General features: G+C 48.9%; 1 protein-coding gene across 1 annotated transcript; it reads left to right on the top strand.

Annotated features, from left to right (window-relative positions):
- The first annotated feature begins 434 nt into the window (after positions 1-434).
- TMEM161A (transmembrane protein 161A) lies at positions 435-19,236 on the top strand. Its single transcript, XM_045853572.1, has 12 exons — positions 435-479; positions 3,092-3,195; positions 3,962-4,042; positions 4,388-4,485; positions 4,598-4,754; positions 5,884-6,035; positions 17,132-17,192; positions 17,290-17,433; positions 17,536-17,649; positions 17,805-17,979; positions 18,094-18,190; positions 18,405-19,236. Exons 1-12 carry the CDS (start codon positions 477-479, stop codon positions 18,656-18,658), a joined length of 1,440 nt encoding a protein of 479 aa, XP_045709528.1. The 5' UTR covers positions 435-476; the 3' UTR covers positions 18,659-19,236.
- The last annotated feature ends 517 nt before the right edge of the window (positions 19,237-19,753 follow it).

Genomic DNA, 19,753 nt, shown 5'->3' with positions numbered 1-19,753 from the left:
AAGATGCACAACCCTACTGGCAGCCAATTGAAGTCAGGCAGAGGGTTCTGAATTCAGCACTAGCACCTGAGCGTCTAGTCAGTGGGAGCCATTTAATGTCCTTGATCAGGAGAGTTTCATGTTCAGAACTGTCCTACAGGAGACAGTGAGTGAGAGGACGAATGAATGTATTGGCCGCAGACCTGCGACACAGGTCCAGATGAGCAGCCTGAGCCTCAGGGAGGGAGGTCACACAGGTGTCCCTGATACAGTCCCGATTCAACCGCAGTGTGAGCTCCTCCGGAGTCTTTGAACTACGACTTCCGGCATGCAATGGGAACGAACCCGGTTCTACAGTGTTACGCTCAGCACACAGGCCTAGTGATTGGTCGCAAGGGCTGCTTGTCATACCAGAGTCAGGCTCCGATTGGTCGAGTTCCCATAAAATGCCCTAAGCCTGGACCCGTGGGTCCTCGAACCGCGCTCCAGCCAGCGACATGGTAAACGGGTGTCCTGAGACTCGAAGGGAGGGGGTTTCTTTTGTAGGGATTGGAGGCTCGCGCAGAGTGACGTGTGTCTCTCTCTGGGGTCAGCATCTCGCTGCGGGACTTATGAGGGATTGGAAGGTCTTGCCTAGAGGACTGGAATCCCCTGAACATTCTGAGGGTCCTACTCTCTAGGATCCTGAGATCCCCTGAGAGTACTAGGGACCTGAGCTCGTTCGCGACCCCACAAGGGAGGTCTGGGGTCCCTCTGGGACTCAATCTAGGGACAGGGTCCTGCGGGAGCGCCGGCGAGTCCCTGAGGGTACTGGTATATGCAGAAGGGCCTGAGGGCCCTGAAAGGAGGGGGCCAGGCTGACGGGATCTGGGTGACTTGAGGGCGGCAAGAATCTCAGTTTGGAGACAGCACAGTTGGAGCACTCAGGTCTCACACGGCTCTAGGTCCAATCTTTGAGTTAGTTGTTAAAATTTATGCCAAGCTGGTGCCTAGCGAGGGTGGGGACCCCCCAGCCCCTAGGGGTTCGCACTGGACAAAGGGAGACAGTCTGGAGGGGCCCAGAAGGAGGCCTGACCCTGCTAGAGGCGAGGGGGCAGGGGTTTCCGAGGAGGAGCGTTGGAGGAGGGCCTGAAGTGAAAGCACTGATGAAGGGGGTGTGCTTGAAAGTGGGAGTCATTCTGGGATGGGTGGAGATGCTATGGGCGGCAAGGGACATGGCTCTCCGGACCAGAATGGAGGAAAGATCCAGAGAAATGCCCTGAACAGGGGAGGGAGTGCCAGGCTCCAGAAGATCTTTGGAGATCTGCAGAGTGTGGATCCCAGGATGCTGCTGGTGGCAGGATGTGAGAAACATCCCTGGACAGACCTGGGGGGTGCTTAGGTGGAGGACTCATGCCTTCCTTCTATCCTTCTTAGCCTCCCTCTGGTCCTCTCTTCCTGTTATGGGTACTGGGACCACAGTTCCTACTATGGGCCCCCTCCCTGGGAGCTGTGGGGTGGGGGCCAGTGAGCCAGGCATTGTGGTGGAGTGATCTGGAGCTGGGCCTGCCAGGCCTTGCGAGCTGTGGAGCAGAACTGCACGCTGACTGTGAGACTGAGAAGCTGTGGGGAGCCCTGGAGGAGCCACATGCTGTGTTCTTGGGAGTGAGGGGTGGGTGCTGGCCCCCCCCCCCAAAAAAATGCCTGGGAAAGCAGGGGTCTGCAGTTTTGGCAGAGAGGTCCAGGCTGGGGGTGCAGCTCTCTTGAGGTCTTACTGGGCCAGGTCAGTGGTTAACACCCAGGCAGAGTGGGGTTATGGGAGAGAGGCCCACAGAGGGAGGAGAAAAGCAGGCGAGGGTGCTCAGAAGCTGGGAAGTTTGGAGAGCGTTGGTGGGAGGCACTGGGGGTCCCCAGAGTAGAGGAGAAGGGGTCCTGGGGGAGAAGCGTGGGTGGGAAGCCTGGCCCTCAGTGCTTGGGAGTGCCCACAGACCTTGACAATGCCGTGGTCATTAGTGCCCGCTGGCCAGTTTGTACTTGGTGGGGGGAGGGTGAGCAATGAGACTAGATCAGTGAGATGTAGAGATCAGAAAGATGGCACCCCACCCTCGTTACTGAAAAATTACTTATGGTCTCAGTGCACAAGTGTAGGCATAGAGAAAATATCCAGTGAGTTGGTTATTTTAATGATGCATTTCCCAGCCGTTACTCCGATTTACAGTGCTAGGCCTGATATTTATCCCACTGGAGCTTTTCCTTTTCAAGTTAGCTTAGTTTTGCCTAATTACGGGTAATTTAAATAATTAATATTAATCCATCTCATTTTAGTTGTTAATTATAATGTCATAATACTAGTAGATAACTCTCCTAAGCATGTTTTACATAATTACATAATTACTGATAGCAGATCAGTATTTTCTACATTCAAATGCTTCAGACTGATTATCAAAAAACATTTCTCCTAAAGTGTTTTAAAATAAGCACGTGAAAATGTGTTATGGATTTTTGTTAAAAAGGTTGGTGTATAGAACTTGGTGAGAAAATTCCCAGTGAAAAAACAGTCACCCCACTCAAAGGGTTGAGTCTGTCCCAGAACAGGTAGTGGCCGGCCAAGGAGGTTGATGACAAGGGGAGGTGCAAGAGGAGAAGTGGGTGACCCAGCCAGCAGGGTGAAAGGTTGGAGACAGAAGCTTGCCTGAAACAATTGGTGCCAAGACTGGGACCATGATGGGCTAGGAGCTGTTTTCACTGGGTGCACCGGGGCCATTGTAGGCCCAGCAGGCAGTCACAGTGGGAAGCACTTCGTTTTCAGCTGATGAAAACCAGGCTGGGGAGGTTAATACCTGAAATTCATGGTGGGGACTGGAAGCAAACCTGTCTGAGCCTGTCTCTGCCCCAACACATGCTCTCCATCCCCCCAGCCAAGTGTGGGGTTCTGTGCTCAGCAGAGGCTCCCGGGATTGGGTCTGACCTCACCCCAGTCCTCTTCCCCCAAGATGCATCTGGAGCCAGGGAAGCCACCCTCCCCCACCTGGCTCTGCATCTCTATAAATAGCTGGGTTAAGAAGGAGTGATCTTGGAGGGAATGATCTTGTTACTCTCTGGCCAGCACTACCTGTCATGTCCCCTCCCCCAGGCTGTCCTTGGAGTGCAGCTGGTGGTGACCCTGCTCACTGCCACTCTCATGCACAGGCTGGCCCCGCACTGCTCCTTTGCACGCTGGCTGCTCTGCAATGGCAGGTGAGCAACAGCCCCTCCCAGAAGTGGGAGGGGCCCTGCCTTGGACCCTGATGGTAGTTTCTTTCTCTTTTTTTTGATTGTATTTATTTACCTTTAGAGAGGAGGGGAGGGAGAACTCGAGGGAGAGAAACATCAATGTGTTAGAGAAAAATCAATCAGTTGCCTCTCACATGCCCCCAACCAAGTATCCCACCCTCTACCCATGCATGTGTCCTGCGTGGGAATCGAACTGACAACCTTTTTGTTAGCGGGCTGGCCCTCAGTCCTCTGAGCCACACCAGTCAGGGCTGGTAGTTTTTTTAAAACAGCTTTACTGAGATGAGTTAAATACAGCAAACTGCATGTTGGGGAAGTGCACAGTGGATTGGTTCTGACAGGTGCACACACAGGAGACCATCTCCACCCTCGGAAGAGCAGCTGGTTCCCCCACTTCACCCCTCTTTCACTCCACTCTCACTGTTAGATGTAGATGTTTCCCGAACTACTTTCTGTCCCTGTTCGGGTCTGGGATTTGGTAGAAACTGCACACTCTCTTCTTAGGACAGTGTGCACACCCGCTGTGCTGGGAGAGTTAGCCAGCAGACACAGGGGTGTCCATGACCCCTGCTGCACTGCCCCAGCCCACCTCCCGTGCCTTGCCCTGGCCTTCCATAGTCCCTGCTCCACCTGTCGCCAGGTGTGCTAGGGTGCAGCCCTCCCTCTGGCTCCAGTCCTGGGTTCCGGGGTTCGCAGCTTTGACATCCCCTCTGCCTGTCTTTGCCCTCAGTCTCTTCAGATACAAGCACCCTTCAGAGGAAGAGCTCCGGGCCCTGGCGGGGAAGCAGAGGCCCAGAGGCAGGAGGGAGCGGTGAGTGAGCCCCCTGCCTTAGGGGAGGTTGCCCACTGCAGGCACTGCTGTGGGCACAGAGGAGAAGCCAGGACACTGTAAGCTGAATGACTTTTATTGTCATGCATAGGCTGCCTTTAGTAGGCATCGAATGCTTAGAAGTTTGCAGGGGGAAGGCCCTGTGGGTGGGTGGTGCCCACACTCGGGTGTTTAGAGGAAATCCAAATTAGGGGAGAAGGTACCTCCCAAGCCAGCTCCTGTGCTCTGTGGGTGGCACTCGGCACCTCCCAATCTGGGGGAGCAAGAGGTGTACTGGACTGGGGAGGAGAGAGTGGAGGATGCTGCTCTGACTCCCCCCACCTGCAGGTGGGCCAATGGCTATAGTGAAGAGAAGACTTTGTACATCCCCCGAGATACCCCTTTCCAGCTTGAGACCTGCCCCCTCACAGCCGTGGATGCCCTAGGTAACAGCCCAGTGGGTCCCCAGCTCCCCTCACGTTGCCCACACCCTGGCAGGGTGGGTGGGTAGGGGGAGGCCCTGGGCAGGCGGCTTCAACTGAGCAATGTGTCCCACAGTCCTGCGCTTCTTCCTGGAATACCAGTGGTTCGTGGACTTCGCCGTGTACTCAGGTGGCGTGTACCTCTTCACAGAGGCCTACTACTATGTTTTGGGCCCAACCAGGGAGACCAACATTGCTGTGTTTTGGTGTCTACTTACCATCGCATTCTCTCTGTATCCTTCCAGCTCCAGGTGGGGCAGGTGGGGGCACGTTCGAACCTGACTAGGCTCCCTGTCTCCCTGAAATTAGTCATTGGTTGTGGGCTACCGTGACACAAGCCTCCCCCAGACTCAGTGGGGTAAAGCAGTCACTATTTCAGTTGCTTTCCTGGACCAGGCTCAGCTGCGTGCCTGGTCTGTGCTCCCCATCGTGCCCCTTCTAGCAGGCTGGGCCAGGCTTCCACACTGCAGTTTGGCAGCAAGGAGGACAGGGCACCGCGGGCCTCCCGAGGCCTTGCCCCAGCTGGCCCGCCATGTCCCTGTCCATCCTCACGGTGAAAGAAAGTCTCCAGGCCCGCACAGACATAGGGCCGGGAAGGAGACGCTCCTGCTACAATTTTTAAATTTTTTTACTTCATGCAATTAAAAAAATGTTTTATTTATTGATTTTAGAAAGAGGAAGAGAGATAGAAACATCAATCTGTTGTTGTGCTTATTTATGCATTCGTTGGTTGATTCTTGTACGCACCCTGACCAGAGATCAAACCTTCAGCCTTGGTCTGTCCAGACGACGCTCTTGCCTATTGCGCTACACGGCCAGGGCAATTTTTCTGTTAAGCTGCACAGAGAGCAGAGGTGAACCCGTGACTTTGGGGACCCAAGTAGGAGAAAATGTCCTCATGGAGTGGGCTTGGGAAGAAGGGAAGCCCATCCTGGGGTCCACACGTCCCTGAAAGCACTGGGGTCTCTTCAGGGCACATTGGGGACACAGCCCTTGTGTCTGCCAACTTCTCAGAGAAACAGGCTGTGAAGGTAGCCAGACAGCCAGGTGGGCCTCCTGAAGAGACTGACCTTTTGGTGGTTTCTAACTGCCCATGCACAGAGTGGTAAGCCAAGCCAGAGGCCTGGCCCAGGGGACCTGCCACATGCATGGCCCCATGCTGCGGCCACAGGTGTGAGCAGCATTCTCGAGTTATGTCCTGGGCTTGTTGATCGGCTCATTCTTCTCTTTGGTCACTCCCCTGCTCCCCAGGACCCCAAACCTAAACATGGTGTTTGTGCTCTGGATTTGGGGTCTCACTGGCTCGGGGTAGTGGAATGGGCAGGGGCATCGCAGGTGGGGCCTCCTTAACTCTACCCCCAGCAAGGTATTCCTGACAGTGACCCGGCTGTACTTCGGCACTGAGGGGGGTGGCGAGCGCTCCGTCTGCCTCACCTTCGCCTTCCTCTTCCTGCTCCTGGCCATGCTGGTGCAGGTGGTGCCGGAGGAGACCCTGGAGCTGGGCCTGAAGCCAGGTATGTGCATTAGAGGTGTGGCGTGGGCACCTGCCACCCACCCCCCCTGTAAGCTGGTGAGTAGGGGGTGTAAGTGGTTTGTTTTATCTGCACGCTATAAGTAAAAGACGTGGCTCTTGGGGCCTGACAGTCTCCGTGGGTTTCTACCCTCACTGCCTCCCCTCCCCCCCGCCACCGGCACCCCCCTCGGGCTTTGGGATGAGAGGACATCCAGCCTCACTCTCCGACGGACGCCAGCGGCTGTAGCTGTTCACACGGCCCTCCTGTTCCCCTCCAGTCTGCCCTCCACCCAGCAGCCACAGTGAACATTTACTTATTTTTGTTTAATTTATAGGAGGAAATAGGTAAATGGTACACAATTTGTAAAATACAAAAGGCTATAGAGTGAAAATTACCCTTCCACACTGGTTCTCCTCCCTGGGGGACACCTAGGTGCCACTTTTCCTTATAAAAAAAGTAGTTTAGGAGTCTCTACATCTTGTCTTTTTCCCTTAAAAGTAATAAATATTGAAGGTTGTCCCACCATGTACATACGGTACTGTTTCTTGGGACAGGTACATGGTATTTCATCTTTTTAAAATGTTTTCCTTTCTTTTAATGAAAAGGTATATTTAGGGGAAAAGGGGCTGGAATCCCTGTGAAGGTTAAAACCTTATCTCCTCCTTTTGAGAACTAAACTAAGGAGGGGACTGAGAAGGTGACAGTGAAGGTCAAGTCGGAGGGTAGTATTATAGTTAAGAGATCCATTCACAGGCCAGACTTCCTGGTCTCCCAGTTTGTATTGAGGCCAGGTTGTGTCACAGTAGAGAGTCAAGCACTTGGGCTCGAGGTCGGTAAATCCCAGAGCCTTTCTTTTTTCTTTTCTTTTCTTTTGGTTTTTTTTAAAGATGTTATTTATTTATTTTTAGAGAGAGAGGAAGGGTGGGAGAAAGAGAAGGAGAGAAACATCAATGTGTAGTTGCCTCTCATGCACCCCCTACTGGGGACCTGGCCTGCAACCCAGGCATGTGCCCCGACTGAGAATCAAACCAGTGACCCTTTGTTTTACAGCCCATGCTCAACCCACTGAGCTACCAGGCAGGGCAGCCTTTAAGTTCTTAAGTAGACATCCCAATGGGGAGACCTGGGGTGGGATCAGCTGAGTATTGCCCACAGTGAGAAGGAAGCTGGGTGAGGAGGAGGCTATCTGTAGAGACCAGAGAGATGGAGAAGGATTCGGATGCTCTCTCCAAACCTCTCGGAGACAAGGTTAGGGAGTGAGCCCGGGAAGAGCTTCTGGTGCCCATTGCTCCCCTGGCCTCAGCTGCCCACAGGTCTCAGCTGGCCGGAGGAGTGGGAGAAATAGATATTGTCTTCGTATGGGCCACCAAAATGTTAGAGCCACTGGTGATGCAGGCTGTGAAAGAATTCACAAAGAGAAGAAAGAGATTTTATTCAATCTCCAAGAAAGGAGAGGGGCATGGTGTGGAGAGATGAACCAGCTGGTATTTCATCTTAAGGTTGCTCTATTAATATTTACCCAGGCTCCTGTGTATGGACATCTAAGTCTTTTGCTATTAAGTGTTTTTGCACAAAACCATGTTGTTGCACAACAAGGACATTGGGAATAGCTTTGTGCCTGTGGCCCTGTGCAACAGAGTGTGTTTGTAATTTTGATAATGTTGCAAGTTGCCCTTCAGGAAAGATGCACCAAGGAGCCTGTTTCCCCACATCCCGCCCCCACCCAGTGTGTTTCCTCAGACTGTTTCTTGGGTAATCTAAGGGGTGAAAATGTAAGTGAGGCTGAGAATCTTTTTATATGCTGAAGAGCTACTCCTCTTTCCCTTCCAGAAAAGGTCTGTTCTTTTGCCCAGTTTTTAATGGGTTGTGAGCCTTTTATTAATTTGTAGGAGCTCTTTCTTTATATATTAAGGAAATTAGCCTTTGTGTGTGATAGGAGTTGCAAATATTTTTTCTTAGTTTCTCATTTTTCTTTTCACTTTTTTTATTACTTGATCGGTCTTTTAAAAATATAATTTGGATCATGTCACTTCTCTGCCTGACACCAGACTTGAATGGTCCTTGGGAAAAGGACCAAAATCCTCACTGTGCCTTACATGGCCCTGTTGATTACTTGAGCTTCATCTTTTCCAATTATCCCCGCTCTTCTAGTTTTAAAATTATATAACTTTTGATGTACATAAAAGAACACATATGTAAATTACAAGGCAAAATAGTAACGTAAACACCCATGAACTAATCTCCCAAGTAAGAACTGGCCCATTCCCGCCGCTCATGTGTGGCTCTGGTGTTCCTCGATCCTGCCGCCTTCGCCCCGTTCCCTGCCTCAGCCAGTCTCCCAGCTTTGTGTTCATCCTTCCTTTGCCTTAAAAAACAAACAAACAGTTTCATCACATGTGTTTCTGTCCCTAAAGAATTTATCCTGCAGTTTTACAATGTGTCGTCTTCCAGCCGGGCTTTGCTGTCTCTCTGAGACTGTTTCCAAACTAGGCTGCGTGGGTCTGGGTGCCTTTGGCTCGTCCCTCGTCACCATGGATGATGTGGTCAGACTCCGCTCCTCTCTGCTGGCCCTTTCTCCTGTCGATGGACATTTAGGTGGTTTCCAGAGTTTAGCTTTTTCCAGTTGTTACAGGGAACATTCTTGTACATAGTTCCACATATTCACGGGCAGGCATTTCTTTTGGGTACAGACTTGGGGACTGTGGGGACATGTTTACCTTTACGAGATGGTGCCTCAGCATTATTAGAGCAGTTTCCAGCACATCCACCAGCCATGCAGCCTGGGGTGCAGAGCATGGACGCAGGGTTCAGGCTGCCCACTGAGTCCCAGCTGGTTCGATTCCCAGTCAGGGCACATGCCTGCACTGTGGGCCTGGTCCCTGGTTAGGGCCTATGCGAGAGGCAACCAATCCATGCCTCCTTCCCTGTCTTTCCCCCTCCCTATAAATTAACACACAAACATAAACAAATAAATAAAATCTTTTTAAAAAACCCATGGTACTGGTCTAGCAATGTAGAATGAAGCCTTCTGAGTCCTGATGTGCATTTTTCTAGTGACCTGTCGGGCGGGGGCGTTGAGCCTCTTTTCCTGTTTGTTTTTTTTCTCTCGTTTCCTGTTTGTTTGTTTTCTCTCGTTTCCTGTTTATTCATGATTTTCTTTCCTCTTTTGTCAAAAGCCTGTTCATGTTGCCCATTTTTCTTTCAGGTTGTTTGTGTTTTTAAAAATTTCTTTTGTGGTAAAATATACATAATATTATTAACATTTACCATTTTAACCATTTTGTAAACCATTTTTAAGTGTACGGTTCAGTGGTGTTCAGTCCATTCACAATGTTATGTGACTGTCCCCACCATTCATAGAAATTTCTAGTTTTGCAAAACTGAAACTCTGTCCCCATTAAATACTAACTCCACCCCTTACCCCCTAGCTTCTGTCGCCCACCATTCCACTTTCTGTGTGAGTCTGACTACTCTTGGACTTCCAAAAGTGGAATCATATAGAATGTGTCCTTTTGTGACTGGCTTATTTCATTGAGCACAGTATTCTCAAGGTTCATCCATGTAGCTGGTGTTAGAATGCCCTTTTTAATGGTGCATAGTATTTCATTGTATGAATGGACCACATTTTGCTTATCTATTTACCAACCAATGGACGCTTACATTGCTTTCATGGTTTGGCTCTTTTGAAAAATGTTGCTATGAATATGTGTGTACACATATCGTTTTGAGGCACTGCTTTTTTTTTTTTTTTGTCTTAAACAACAGCAACATTTGTTTTGCTTCAAAACTAGCCAAAAATTCAACAAACATTTTTAAAAAGTGACAGTGCCAATGAATTCAAACAAGACTATTTAGCCCTGGGTTGAAGTGTCATCCCACACACCAAAAGGTTGCAGCTTTGATTACCAGCCAGAGCACGTGGCTACGTTGCGGGTTTGGTCCCCAGTTGGGGCACATACGGGAGGCAACTGATGGATGTTTCTCCCTTATATCACTGATCAATGTATGTGTGTGTCTCTCTCTCCTCCCTCCCCCTCCCTCTTTTTCTCTTTTCCTTCCTCCCTAAAATCAATCAACATATTCTTGGGTAAGGATTTAAAAAAAAAAGATCCCTAGCTTGTGTGGCTCAGTAGATTGAGTACTAGCCTGTGAACCAAAATAAGGCACATGCCTGGGTTGTGGGCTGGTCCTCACTTGGGGGCAAGCAAGAGGCAACCAGTAAGAGTTTCTCTTACACATCGGTCTTTGTCTCCCTCTCTCCCTCTCTCCTCCTCTCTCTGGAAATAAATAAATAAAATCTTTTAAAAATAAAATAAGATAAAAAATATTTATGATAAACAGTATTCTTTCAGTCAGATGGATTTGGGGGGACCCCTCTATTATATGTTATTTCCATGATTATATTTTTTATTTTTTAGTATTTTTATTTTTTAAATTATATTTTATTGATTGTGCTATTACAGTTATCCCAGTTTTTCCCCCTTTGCCGCCCCACTCTCTCAGGCAATCCCCCCACCACTGTGTTCGTGTCTATGGTTCATGCATAGGTTCTTTGGCTTTTCCATTTCCTGTGCTGTACTTTACATCCCATGGCTATGCTGTACCTATTTGTACTTATAAATCCCCTCACCTCTTCACCCATTCCCCCACACCCCCCTCCCATCTGGCAACCATCAAAACTCTGTCCGTATCCATGATTCTGTCTCTGTTCTTGTTTGCTCAGTTTGTTTTTTAGATTCAATTGTTGATAGATTTGTATTTGTTGCCATTTAATTGTTCATAGTTTTGATCTTTTTCTTAAATCCCTTTAATATTTCATATAGTAATGATTTGGTGATGATAAACTCCTTTAGTTTTTCCTGGTCTGGGAAGCTCTTTATCTGCCCTTCAATTCTAAATGATATCTTTGCCAGATAGAGCAATCTTGGCTGTAGGTCCGTGCTTTTCATGACTTGGAATATTTCTTACCAATTCCTTCCAGCAGGCAGTTTCTTTAGAGAAATCAGCTGATAGTTTTATGGGAACTCCCCTGTAAGTAACAAAATGTTTTTCTCTTGCTGCTTTTAAGATTCTCCCTTTATCTTTAACCTGTGGCATTTTAATTATGATGTGTCTTGGAGTGGGCCTCTTTGCACCCATCTTGTTTGGAACTCTCTGTGCTTCCTGGACTTGCATGCCTATTTCCTTCACCAAATTAGGGAAGTTTTCTTTCACTATTTTTTTAAAATAGATTCCAATTTCTTGATCTCTCTCTTCTCCTTCTGGCACCCCTATGATGAGAACGTTGGAATGCTTGAAGTTGTCACAGAGGTTGCTTACATTATACTTGTTTTTTTGGGATTCTTTTTTCTTCTTAATTCTGATTGGTTGGTTTGGGTTCCTTATGTTCCAAACCATTGATTTGATTTTTGGCTTCATCCACTCTACTGTTGTTTCCCTGTAAATGTTCTTTATTTTAATTAGTGTGCCCTTCGTTTGTGACTGGATCTTTTTTATGCTGTTGGGATCCTCACTAAGTTCCTTGAGCATCCTTATAACCAGTGTTTTCAACTCTGCCTCTGATGGATTGCTTATCTCCATTTTGTTTAGTTCTTTTTCTGGAGTTTTGATCTGTCCTTGCATTTGGGCCACTTTTCTTTGTCTCCTCTTTCTGGCAGCCTCCCTGTGTTTGTTTCTATGTATTAGCCAGAGCTGCTTTGACTTCTTGTCTTGGTAGCATGGCCTAATATAGTAGGTGTCCTGTAGTGTCCAGTGGCACAGCTGCCCCTTTCATCCAAGCTGGGTAATTGAGGTGCACATTTTGTGTGGGCTGAGTACACTGTCTTGTGGTTGAGCCTTGATTACTGTTAGCAGATCAATGGGAGGGATTTACCCAGGCCTGTCAGCTGCAAGTATTGGCTGTGACCACTGACTACCACCCTCTGCCCTCAGTGGAGGATCAGCTGTGCAGGGGCAGGGTGGTGGTGCTCCAACGTTGTCTGTAGTTGTCCACTGGGTGCACAAGCCCGGGAGTTTCTCAAGCGGTGCAGGCCAAGGTCAGTCCCCACTTGTGTTTTGCCTGTCACCACCCTGCCTGAGCTATAAAGCAATCTGAGATGGCTGCTTCTTGTGCTGGATTGGAGGTTCCCAGGAGAAGCCAAGCTGTGAATCTAGGCTGGCTGCTGCTAGTGCCAGGCCTATGGCCCCTTAGCAAGAGATATGGGGGTTGGGGGCTCACTGACACCACCCACTGCTTGTTTGAGAGGATTTAGGAAGTTGTGCAGCATGAGCCAAGACCAGCCATTCATATGGAAATGAATGGGTGGGCCTGTAAGTTGATGGGACAGAGTCTCTGGGGATCTCCAGAACAGGACAAACAGTGTGAACCAGGTTGATGGAGTCTCGTGGCTCTGTGGGTGGAGGGGTGAAAAAGGAACAATGGCCTGCCTTTCTGTCTGGGAGAAGGCTGTCCCTCAGCTCTCGCCTTGATGCCAGACACTTTACTTTCTCCCTGTATGCCACTGGTCCCTTTCAAGCTGCTACCCCAGTGCTGGAGCTCAGAGGGAGTGAGTATGATTAAGTCCATGTGTGGGTTCTTTAAGAGGAACTGCTTGTGACTCTAGAAGTTTCTTCTACTGACTCAATTCCCACTAGTTTTTGCAGCTAGAAGTTGTGGGGGCTTATCTTCCTGGCACTGGAAACTTTGGCTGGGGGGCCTGGTATGAGGCTAGGGTATCCCTCCCAAATCTCTGTCCACCACCACATGACCACACGTGGGTGAGGGACCAACCCATTTCTCCTCTGTGCCCCCTGCCCACCCTGCCTCCTACCAGTCTGGATTTTAAAGATTTTATTTATTTTTAGACAGAGGGGAAGGGAAGAAGAAAGGACAGGAGAGAAACATCACTGTGTGGTTGCCTCTTGCACACCCCCCACTGGGGACCTGGCCCGCAAACCAGGCATGTGCCCTGACTGGGAATCAAACCAGCGACCTTTTGGTTCACAGGCTGCGCTCAACCCACTGAGCTATACTAGCCAGGACTAGATGTGTTTTCTTTAATTCCATAGTTGTCAGACTTCCATGCAACTCGATTTCTGACATTTCTGGGTGATGACTGATCTATACTTTAGTTGTAATTTTGATGTGTAAGTGGTTGTGCGAGGAGGCAAGCAATGTTTACCCATGCCACCATCTTGACCGGAAGTCAGTATTAGAAAACATTAAAAAATAGACAAATGATAACTTTGAGGATGACATGAAATCAGCATATGTAGATGTCCTTTTAAAAATTTTTTGCAAATATAAAGTACATACATATTTTATGAAAAGGATTTGTTCAGAGGGAATGTACTTGAACTGTGATAGTAGAAAATAGAAGTGTGGAACAGAAGAACATTATAAATCACTACAAAGCATTCTGTAAGAACAGATACGCATGTACATATGTATCCTCCCACCAAAAGAAAATGAGACTGGGTGCTGGACCACCTTCTTTAAACTGAGATTCTGCTTTTAATCCTCTTGGGTATGTGCCCAGAAGTGGAATCGCTGGCCCATGTGGTAATCCTGTGTTTAATTTTTGAGGAACTGCCATAGTGTTTTTTCCACAGTGGCTGCAGCATTTTACATACCCACGAGCAATGTACAAAGGTGTCAGGTTTCTCTACCACCTCCTCACCGACACTTGTTGTTTTGTTTTGTTTTTGTTTTTGTTTTTATTATTTTTTTTGTTTTTTTAAAGAGTAGCCATCTAGTGGGTGTGAGGCAATATCTCATTGTGGTTTTGACATGCCTTTCCCTAATGATTAGTGATGTCGAGCACCTCATATACTTAATGGCTGTTTGGATGTCTTCTTTGGAAGGATGTCTGTCTGTTCAAGTCCTTTGCCCATTTTTGAATTGGATTGTTTGGTTTTTTTTGTCGATCAATTTTAGAAGTTCTGTATATGCTGTGGATATTAATCCCTTACCAAATACCTGGTTTGCAAATATTTTCTCTCAAAGGGTTGCCTTTAAAAAAATGATTTTGTTTACTTATTTTTAGAGAGAGGGGAAGGGAGGGAGAAAGAGTGGAAGAAAAATATTGATGGGAGAGAAATGTCGATTGGTTTTCTCTTATGTGCACTCTGACTGGGGACTGTACATGCAACGCAGGCACGTGTCCTGAACGGGAATTGAACTAGCAACCTTTCAGTTTGTGGGAGGATGCGCAACCTACTGAGCCACACCGGTCAGGGCTGTGTGTTGACCTTTCACTCCACTGATAGTATCCTTTAGTACACAACATTTTTTAATTTTCATGAGGTTCACTTTTAAATTTTTTTCTCTTGTTGCCTATGCCTTTGGTGTCATATCTAAGACCTCACTGCCAAATCTAGCATTGTGACGCTTTCGCTGAGCTACATGTCTGTGTTTTTCTTTTTGATTTGTAGGGTTTCTTTACATATTCTTGGTACTGATCCTTTGTTAAATATGCGGCACATACTTCATCCTATCAAATTTGACACCATTATTTCATGAACTGCCAAAAAATGATTAAAAACACTGTTAATTAAACAATTGCATGCTGTTAATTATTATATGTATCCCAATTTTAGAGAAGTTAAAATGTGAAAAAAATGTGTATCTTGATACTGACTGATATATTCCCCATCTCAAGGCAGTCATGAGTAAAATTAGGTTAAATGCAAAAACAGAAAGTATATCATGGAATTAAATTCTCAATTTATGGTGAGAATTGGGACAGTGAAAAGACTTTCACTGTCTTTGTGCTTTTTTTCTTTAAAATTTTTTTCTTGCCCTGGCTGGTGCAGCTCAGTGGATTGAGTGCTGGCCTGTGAAGGGTCACAATTTCAATTCCCAGTCAAGGCACATGCCTGGGCTGCAGGCCAGGTCCCCAGTAGGAAGCACGTGAGAGGCAACCACACATTGTTGTTTCTCTCCTTCTCTTTCTCCTTCCTTTCCCCTTTCTCTAAAAATAAATAAATAACATCTTTAAAAATTTTTTTTTCTCCAACAGAGAAGTTGATAGAAAGCTCTAATGACCTTATGTGCTCTTGACCTAGATTCATCTGACCACATGTGCACTGTTTTCTGTGCACATACACCACACTTGTTTTGGCTGAGCCTTTGAATGTAGTTGCTGCCGTCACTTCTGGTGTCTTTTGACGAACAGAAGTTTTCCTTCCGTTCTCAATGATCACAAAGACGGTGTATATTTTCTTCCAGAACATTTCAAGTTTCATCAAGCCCTTAAAACTCCTGGGAATTCACTTTTATATTATGAATAGGGATCACACTGACTTTTTTCTAGGATACAATATTGAGAAACAATTGCGTTTTAGTGAATTGTGGGTTCTTTTCCAATCCTCCTTTTATGTGGCTGGGACTTGTGGATTTTAGAGCAGTACTCTGGCAGAGTTCCTTTCCTTGTTTCAGTTTCTTAGCTGGCTAATTAATTCACTAATTTTCAGCCTCTATCTGTTTATAGCAGTTAAGGCTATAAATATTTTCTAACTCCCATTCTGTCTGCTGCAAAGTTTTGACTTGTATTTCCATTATCATGCAGTTCTGGGTATTTTATGTTTTCATTGTGAGTTTTAACCTTTTAAAAAAACTTCAAACATGGAACTAGAAAAAAATTCTTATTTATTTCTAGCTTAATTGCACTGTGGTTACAGAAAACGGTCTATTTGAAATAAGTCCTTTTATATTTGTTAAAACTTGGCTTATGGCCTAGAATGGGATCAGTGTCTGTGGCTGCCCCGTGTGTTCTGGGAGAACACATGTTCACTGCCTCTCCGTGTGCAGTGAGTTTAAATCTCCCTCTGGAGGAGAGGTCTCAATGTCGGTAGCCTTTACAGTTTTCTTTTGATTAGTATTTATTAGTCTTTGTAACATCTCTTTTCTTTCAACCTTCCAGTGACCTCATGTTGAGGTATGTCTAAAAAACACGTAGCTGGGTCTTTTCAGTCAAGTCTGACCATCTATGTTGTTAACTTCGACATTTAATCTGCCTGTGATTATTGTGATTAGACGTACTTGGCCTTGTTTCTGCCATCTTTTTTACTTTATATCTGTCCCTTTTCTGTTGTTACTGGTGACGTTGGCTGCCAGTCTAATTGTTCTTCCTTTCTAGGTGCTCTTGGCTTAACTCCCTGGCTGCTTTGCAAGCTCTTTGTGTTTGGTGTTCTCCAGTTTCACCAGCATGTCTAGGTGTGGATTCCTTTGTGTCTGCGGTTCACTGTCCTTTGTGTGCGGCATCCGTCTTGCAGACTTCTCAATGCTTCTCTGGCAGTGGCCCTCTCCCCCTTCATTCCCTCTCTCTCTCTCCCCTTTCGGGGCTCTGACCTGATTTTTGCTGGACTTTATTCTGTCCTTACCTCTCCGTCTCCCTTCATCTTCCCCACCTGCTTGTCTTTCTGAGTTGGAATCTGAGTAACTGCTTCAGATCCAATGCATGAATTCTTGTTTGGCTGTTTCTAATTTCCTGTTTCATAACCTATCATTCCAGTAATTATATTTTCCCTTTGGAAGAACTTAATTTGGCTTCTCTGCAAATCTGCCTGATCATCTGAGGTAGTCTTGTGTCACCTGTTCTGTGATTCCCTCAGTCAGCTTTTATTTCCCTCAGTCATTTCATATGTAATTGATAACACCATTTCTGAATTTCTCTGGGGTCGACACTTTTCTTTTGCTGACCCTCCTTTCTGGTGATTTTTTTCCTTGTGTGTTTGGTGATTTTGGTTGTGAGTTCATGTTTACTTGTTTTTGCTCCGTGGAAAATCTGGGGGCCTGAATTGAGGGTCCCTCCCAGGACTCCGGTTTCCTCCTGTGGGAGCCCATTACGCCCCCCGATTCCTGGTGTGGTCCTGTGAGCTCCTGTTCAGTGCTCCTTTCCCGGTGTCCCCCAGTCCAGTCAAGGGTCTGCCTGGCACTTTCTCCTGTTCTTTGAAAAGAGCCACAGGTCACTAGAGCACTAAAGCCCCGGGCATGGGTCCTGGCTGCCACCAGCGCGTTCCTACCTGAGAAGCAAGAGACATCTTGGAGGTGGTTGGAGAAGGCTCTGAGGCCCCAGGGGTCTACTCTACCCCACCCTTCTCCTTGTCTTCACCAGGCCTGGCCAGTGTGACCCAGAACTTGGAGCCACTTCTGAAGTCACAGGGCTGGGACTGGGTGTAAGTCCTGGGAAGGGAGAGGGGGCAGGGGCAGGCTGTGCCCTGCTGGCAGGGGCTGACAGGTGATGGGGTTTCCTGACCCATCTCTTCTTCCCAGGCTTCCTCTGGTCAAGCTGGCCATCCACATGGGGCTGGCGATCCTAGGCTCCATGCTGGGCGCCTTCCTCACCTTCCCAGGCCTGCGGCTGGCCCAGACCCACCGAGATGCACTGACCATGTCGGAAGACAGGCCCGTGCTGCAGTTAAGTGGGGAACTGGGTGGATGGGAGGTTAGGGAGCCTAGGGGAGAGGATGAGGAGATGGTAAGTGGCTAGGCCTCACCCCGCTGTATCCTTGCCCCCAGGTTTTTCCTGCACACCAGCTTCCTGTCACCCCTGTTCATCCTGTGGCTCTGGACCAAGCCCATTGCACGGAACTTCCTGCGCCAGGCACCCATAGGGGGCGCACCCGTCTCCCTGTGCGTATGTGGGTGGGGCCAGGAGGGAGCGCAGCTAGGGGCCCATCTGTGTACTCCAGTCTCTGAGGCTCAGGGAGGAGCCTTGGGAAAACTGTGGGTCCTGGGGAAAGGCCCTGGGGCAGAGGGGGGCCTCATTAGCCCCCTCTACTGTGCAGGCTGTCGGACTCAGCCTTTGACTCACTGCGCCTCTGGGTATTGGTGGCAATGTGCCTACTGCGGCTGGCAGTGACCCGGCCCCACCTGCAGGCCTACCTGTGCCTGGCCAAGGGCCGCGTGGAGCAGCTGCGGCGGGAGGCTGGCTGCATCGAGGCCTGCGAGATCCAGCGGCGGGTACGGGTGCCTAGAGGAGGGAACCTGGGGTGCGGGGCAGGCCTTCCAGTCCTCCCAGGCATGGGGCCAGCCAGCATCCAGAAGGTCACCTGCTACCTGCTTCCTGTCCACCAGGTGGTACGGGTCTACTGCTACCTGACAGTGGTGAGCCTGCAGTACCTGACGCCAGTCATCCTCACCCTCAATTGCACACTTCTGCTCAAGACGCTGGGTGAGAGGAAGCGGCCTTGTGGGGAGAGGGTGGGCTGCAAGTCCCTAAGGCCACCCTGGCCTCAGCCCCCCTCCCTATCCTTCCTTCCACCCCTCATCCTCCTGCCCCTCCATCCCCCCATTCCACTCCCCTCCCTCCACCTATCCCCTCCTCCACTTATCCCCCCCACCTATCCCTTCCTCCACTTCTCTCTCCCTCTACTCTCTTCTCACAGGTGGCTACTCTTGGGGCCTGGGCCCGGCCCTCCCTCTGTCCCCAGTGCTGGCAGCAGCCCAAGATGGCTCAATGGGCCCCAAGGAGGACGAGGCCCAGCAGGCAGTGGCCCGGATCACTGGGGCCCTGGGTGGCCTGCTCACACCCCTCTTCCTCCGTGGCACCCTGGCCTACCTCGTCTGGTGGACTGCTGCCTGCCAGCTCTTGTCCAGCATCTTTGGCCTCTACTTCCACCAGCACCTGGCGGGCTCCTAGCCACCTGAAGACACTCCTAGGGCCCCGTGGTGCGTGCCTCCGTATATCCAGGTGCAAGTGGGCCTGGGAGTCCCCACTGTGCTCACCTCCTCGCTGCAGTGCCTGAGCGGGCCCCCCTGAAAGCTTCTGTCTTGAAACTATATCCTAAGGCTGGTGGCAGAGGGCCCCTCAGCCATTGTTCCTGGATTGCGTGTGGACATTCAGGTTTGACAGCAGAGCAAGGGGGCCATTCCTCTGCATAACTGTGGGGCGGCATTTTACAAACAGGGAAGCCAAGGGAGAGAGGGGTGCGTGAGCCCGTGGTGCTGGGCTGGCCACAGTGGCTACTGCCCACTGCCATAGGTGCATGGGGACTGCTTTCCTATAAAGGATGCACACAGGCCAGTGGGCACATTATTGAGGCCATGGTGACCCAGGGGACAGAGGATGAGGGGCCTTCTCCGACTCCAGCATTTTTCCGTCACCATGGCTGCAGTGGGATTCCGGTATGTGTGTGTGTGCGCAAGCGCGTGTGTGTGTAACAACATGTGTGCGGCTGAAAAGCCAAAATTCAACTGAGTAAATTTTAATGATTTTAATTGGCTTTATTCAATGACTCATGAATCAGGCATCTCATGCTTTTGTTATGTGGATAAATATGAAAAGTGTATTAAAAACAAGGGTTAAAACTTGGGTTGAGGCCAACTAAACACATCATCCAATTCTGATCCTTCTCAAACCCCTAACTACAGAGGCTTCAGTGTGTTCCAGAAGGTGGAATTAAGGGAGGAACCACAATTGACTGCTAAACCCTAAGGCCAGGAAACAGCCTGATTTACCTGTAGAACCTTCCAGAGGCACTGAATGGACCAGGTCCTAATAGGCAAGGCTGAGGGAGCAGGGAGACAGGGAGGCCACTGGCGTGGAAGCTGTTGGAAAGTTCTCAGGTGCGTGTGTCCCTTCCACACCACCACTGCACAGCCAGGAAGGAAGCCAGGCTGGCAGGGAGTGTGGTAGCAAACAGGGTTAGGCAGCTACACGTACAAATGCTAAGTGGAGAGTGCCACCATCCCTCACCCTGCCCGTGGAATTCGGAACCTTCCAGGTGTGAGACTG

This window comes from Phyllostomus hastatus, unplaced genomic scaffold (genome assembly GCF_019186645.2).
Source record: "Phyllostomus hastatus isolate PE091 unplaced genomic scaffold, TTU_PhHast_1.1 phas_contig_98, whole genome shotgun sequence".
NCBI lineage: Eukaryota > Metazoa > Chordata > Mammalia > Chiroptera > Phyllostomidae > Phyllostomus > Phyllostomus hastatus.
Note: the sequence above shows the minus strand (reverse complement) of the source record. Positions and strands in the feature narration are given on the sequence as shown.

Bases quoted from the DNA above. Each gene is read 5' to 3' on its own strand.
- TMEM161A (XM_045853572.1), top strand. The intron at 4,755-5,883 runs GTATCCTTCCAG...CTCTACCCCCAG, and splicing joins CTTACCATCGCATTCTCTCT to CAAGGTATTCCTGACAGTGA. The intron at 17,980-18,093 runs GTACGGGTGCCT...CCTGTCCACCAG, and splicing joins CCTGCGAGATCCAGCGGCGG to GTGGTACGGGTCTACTGCTA.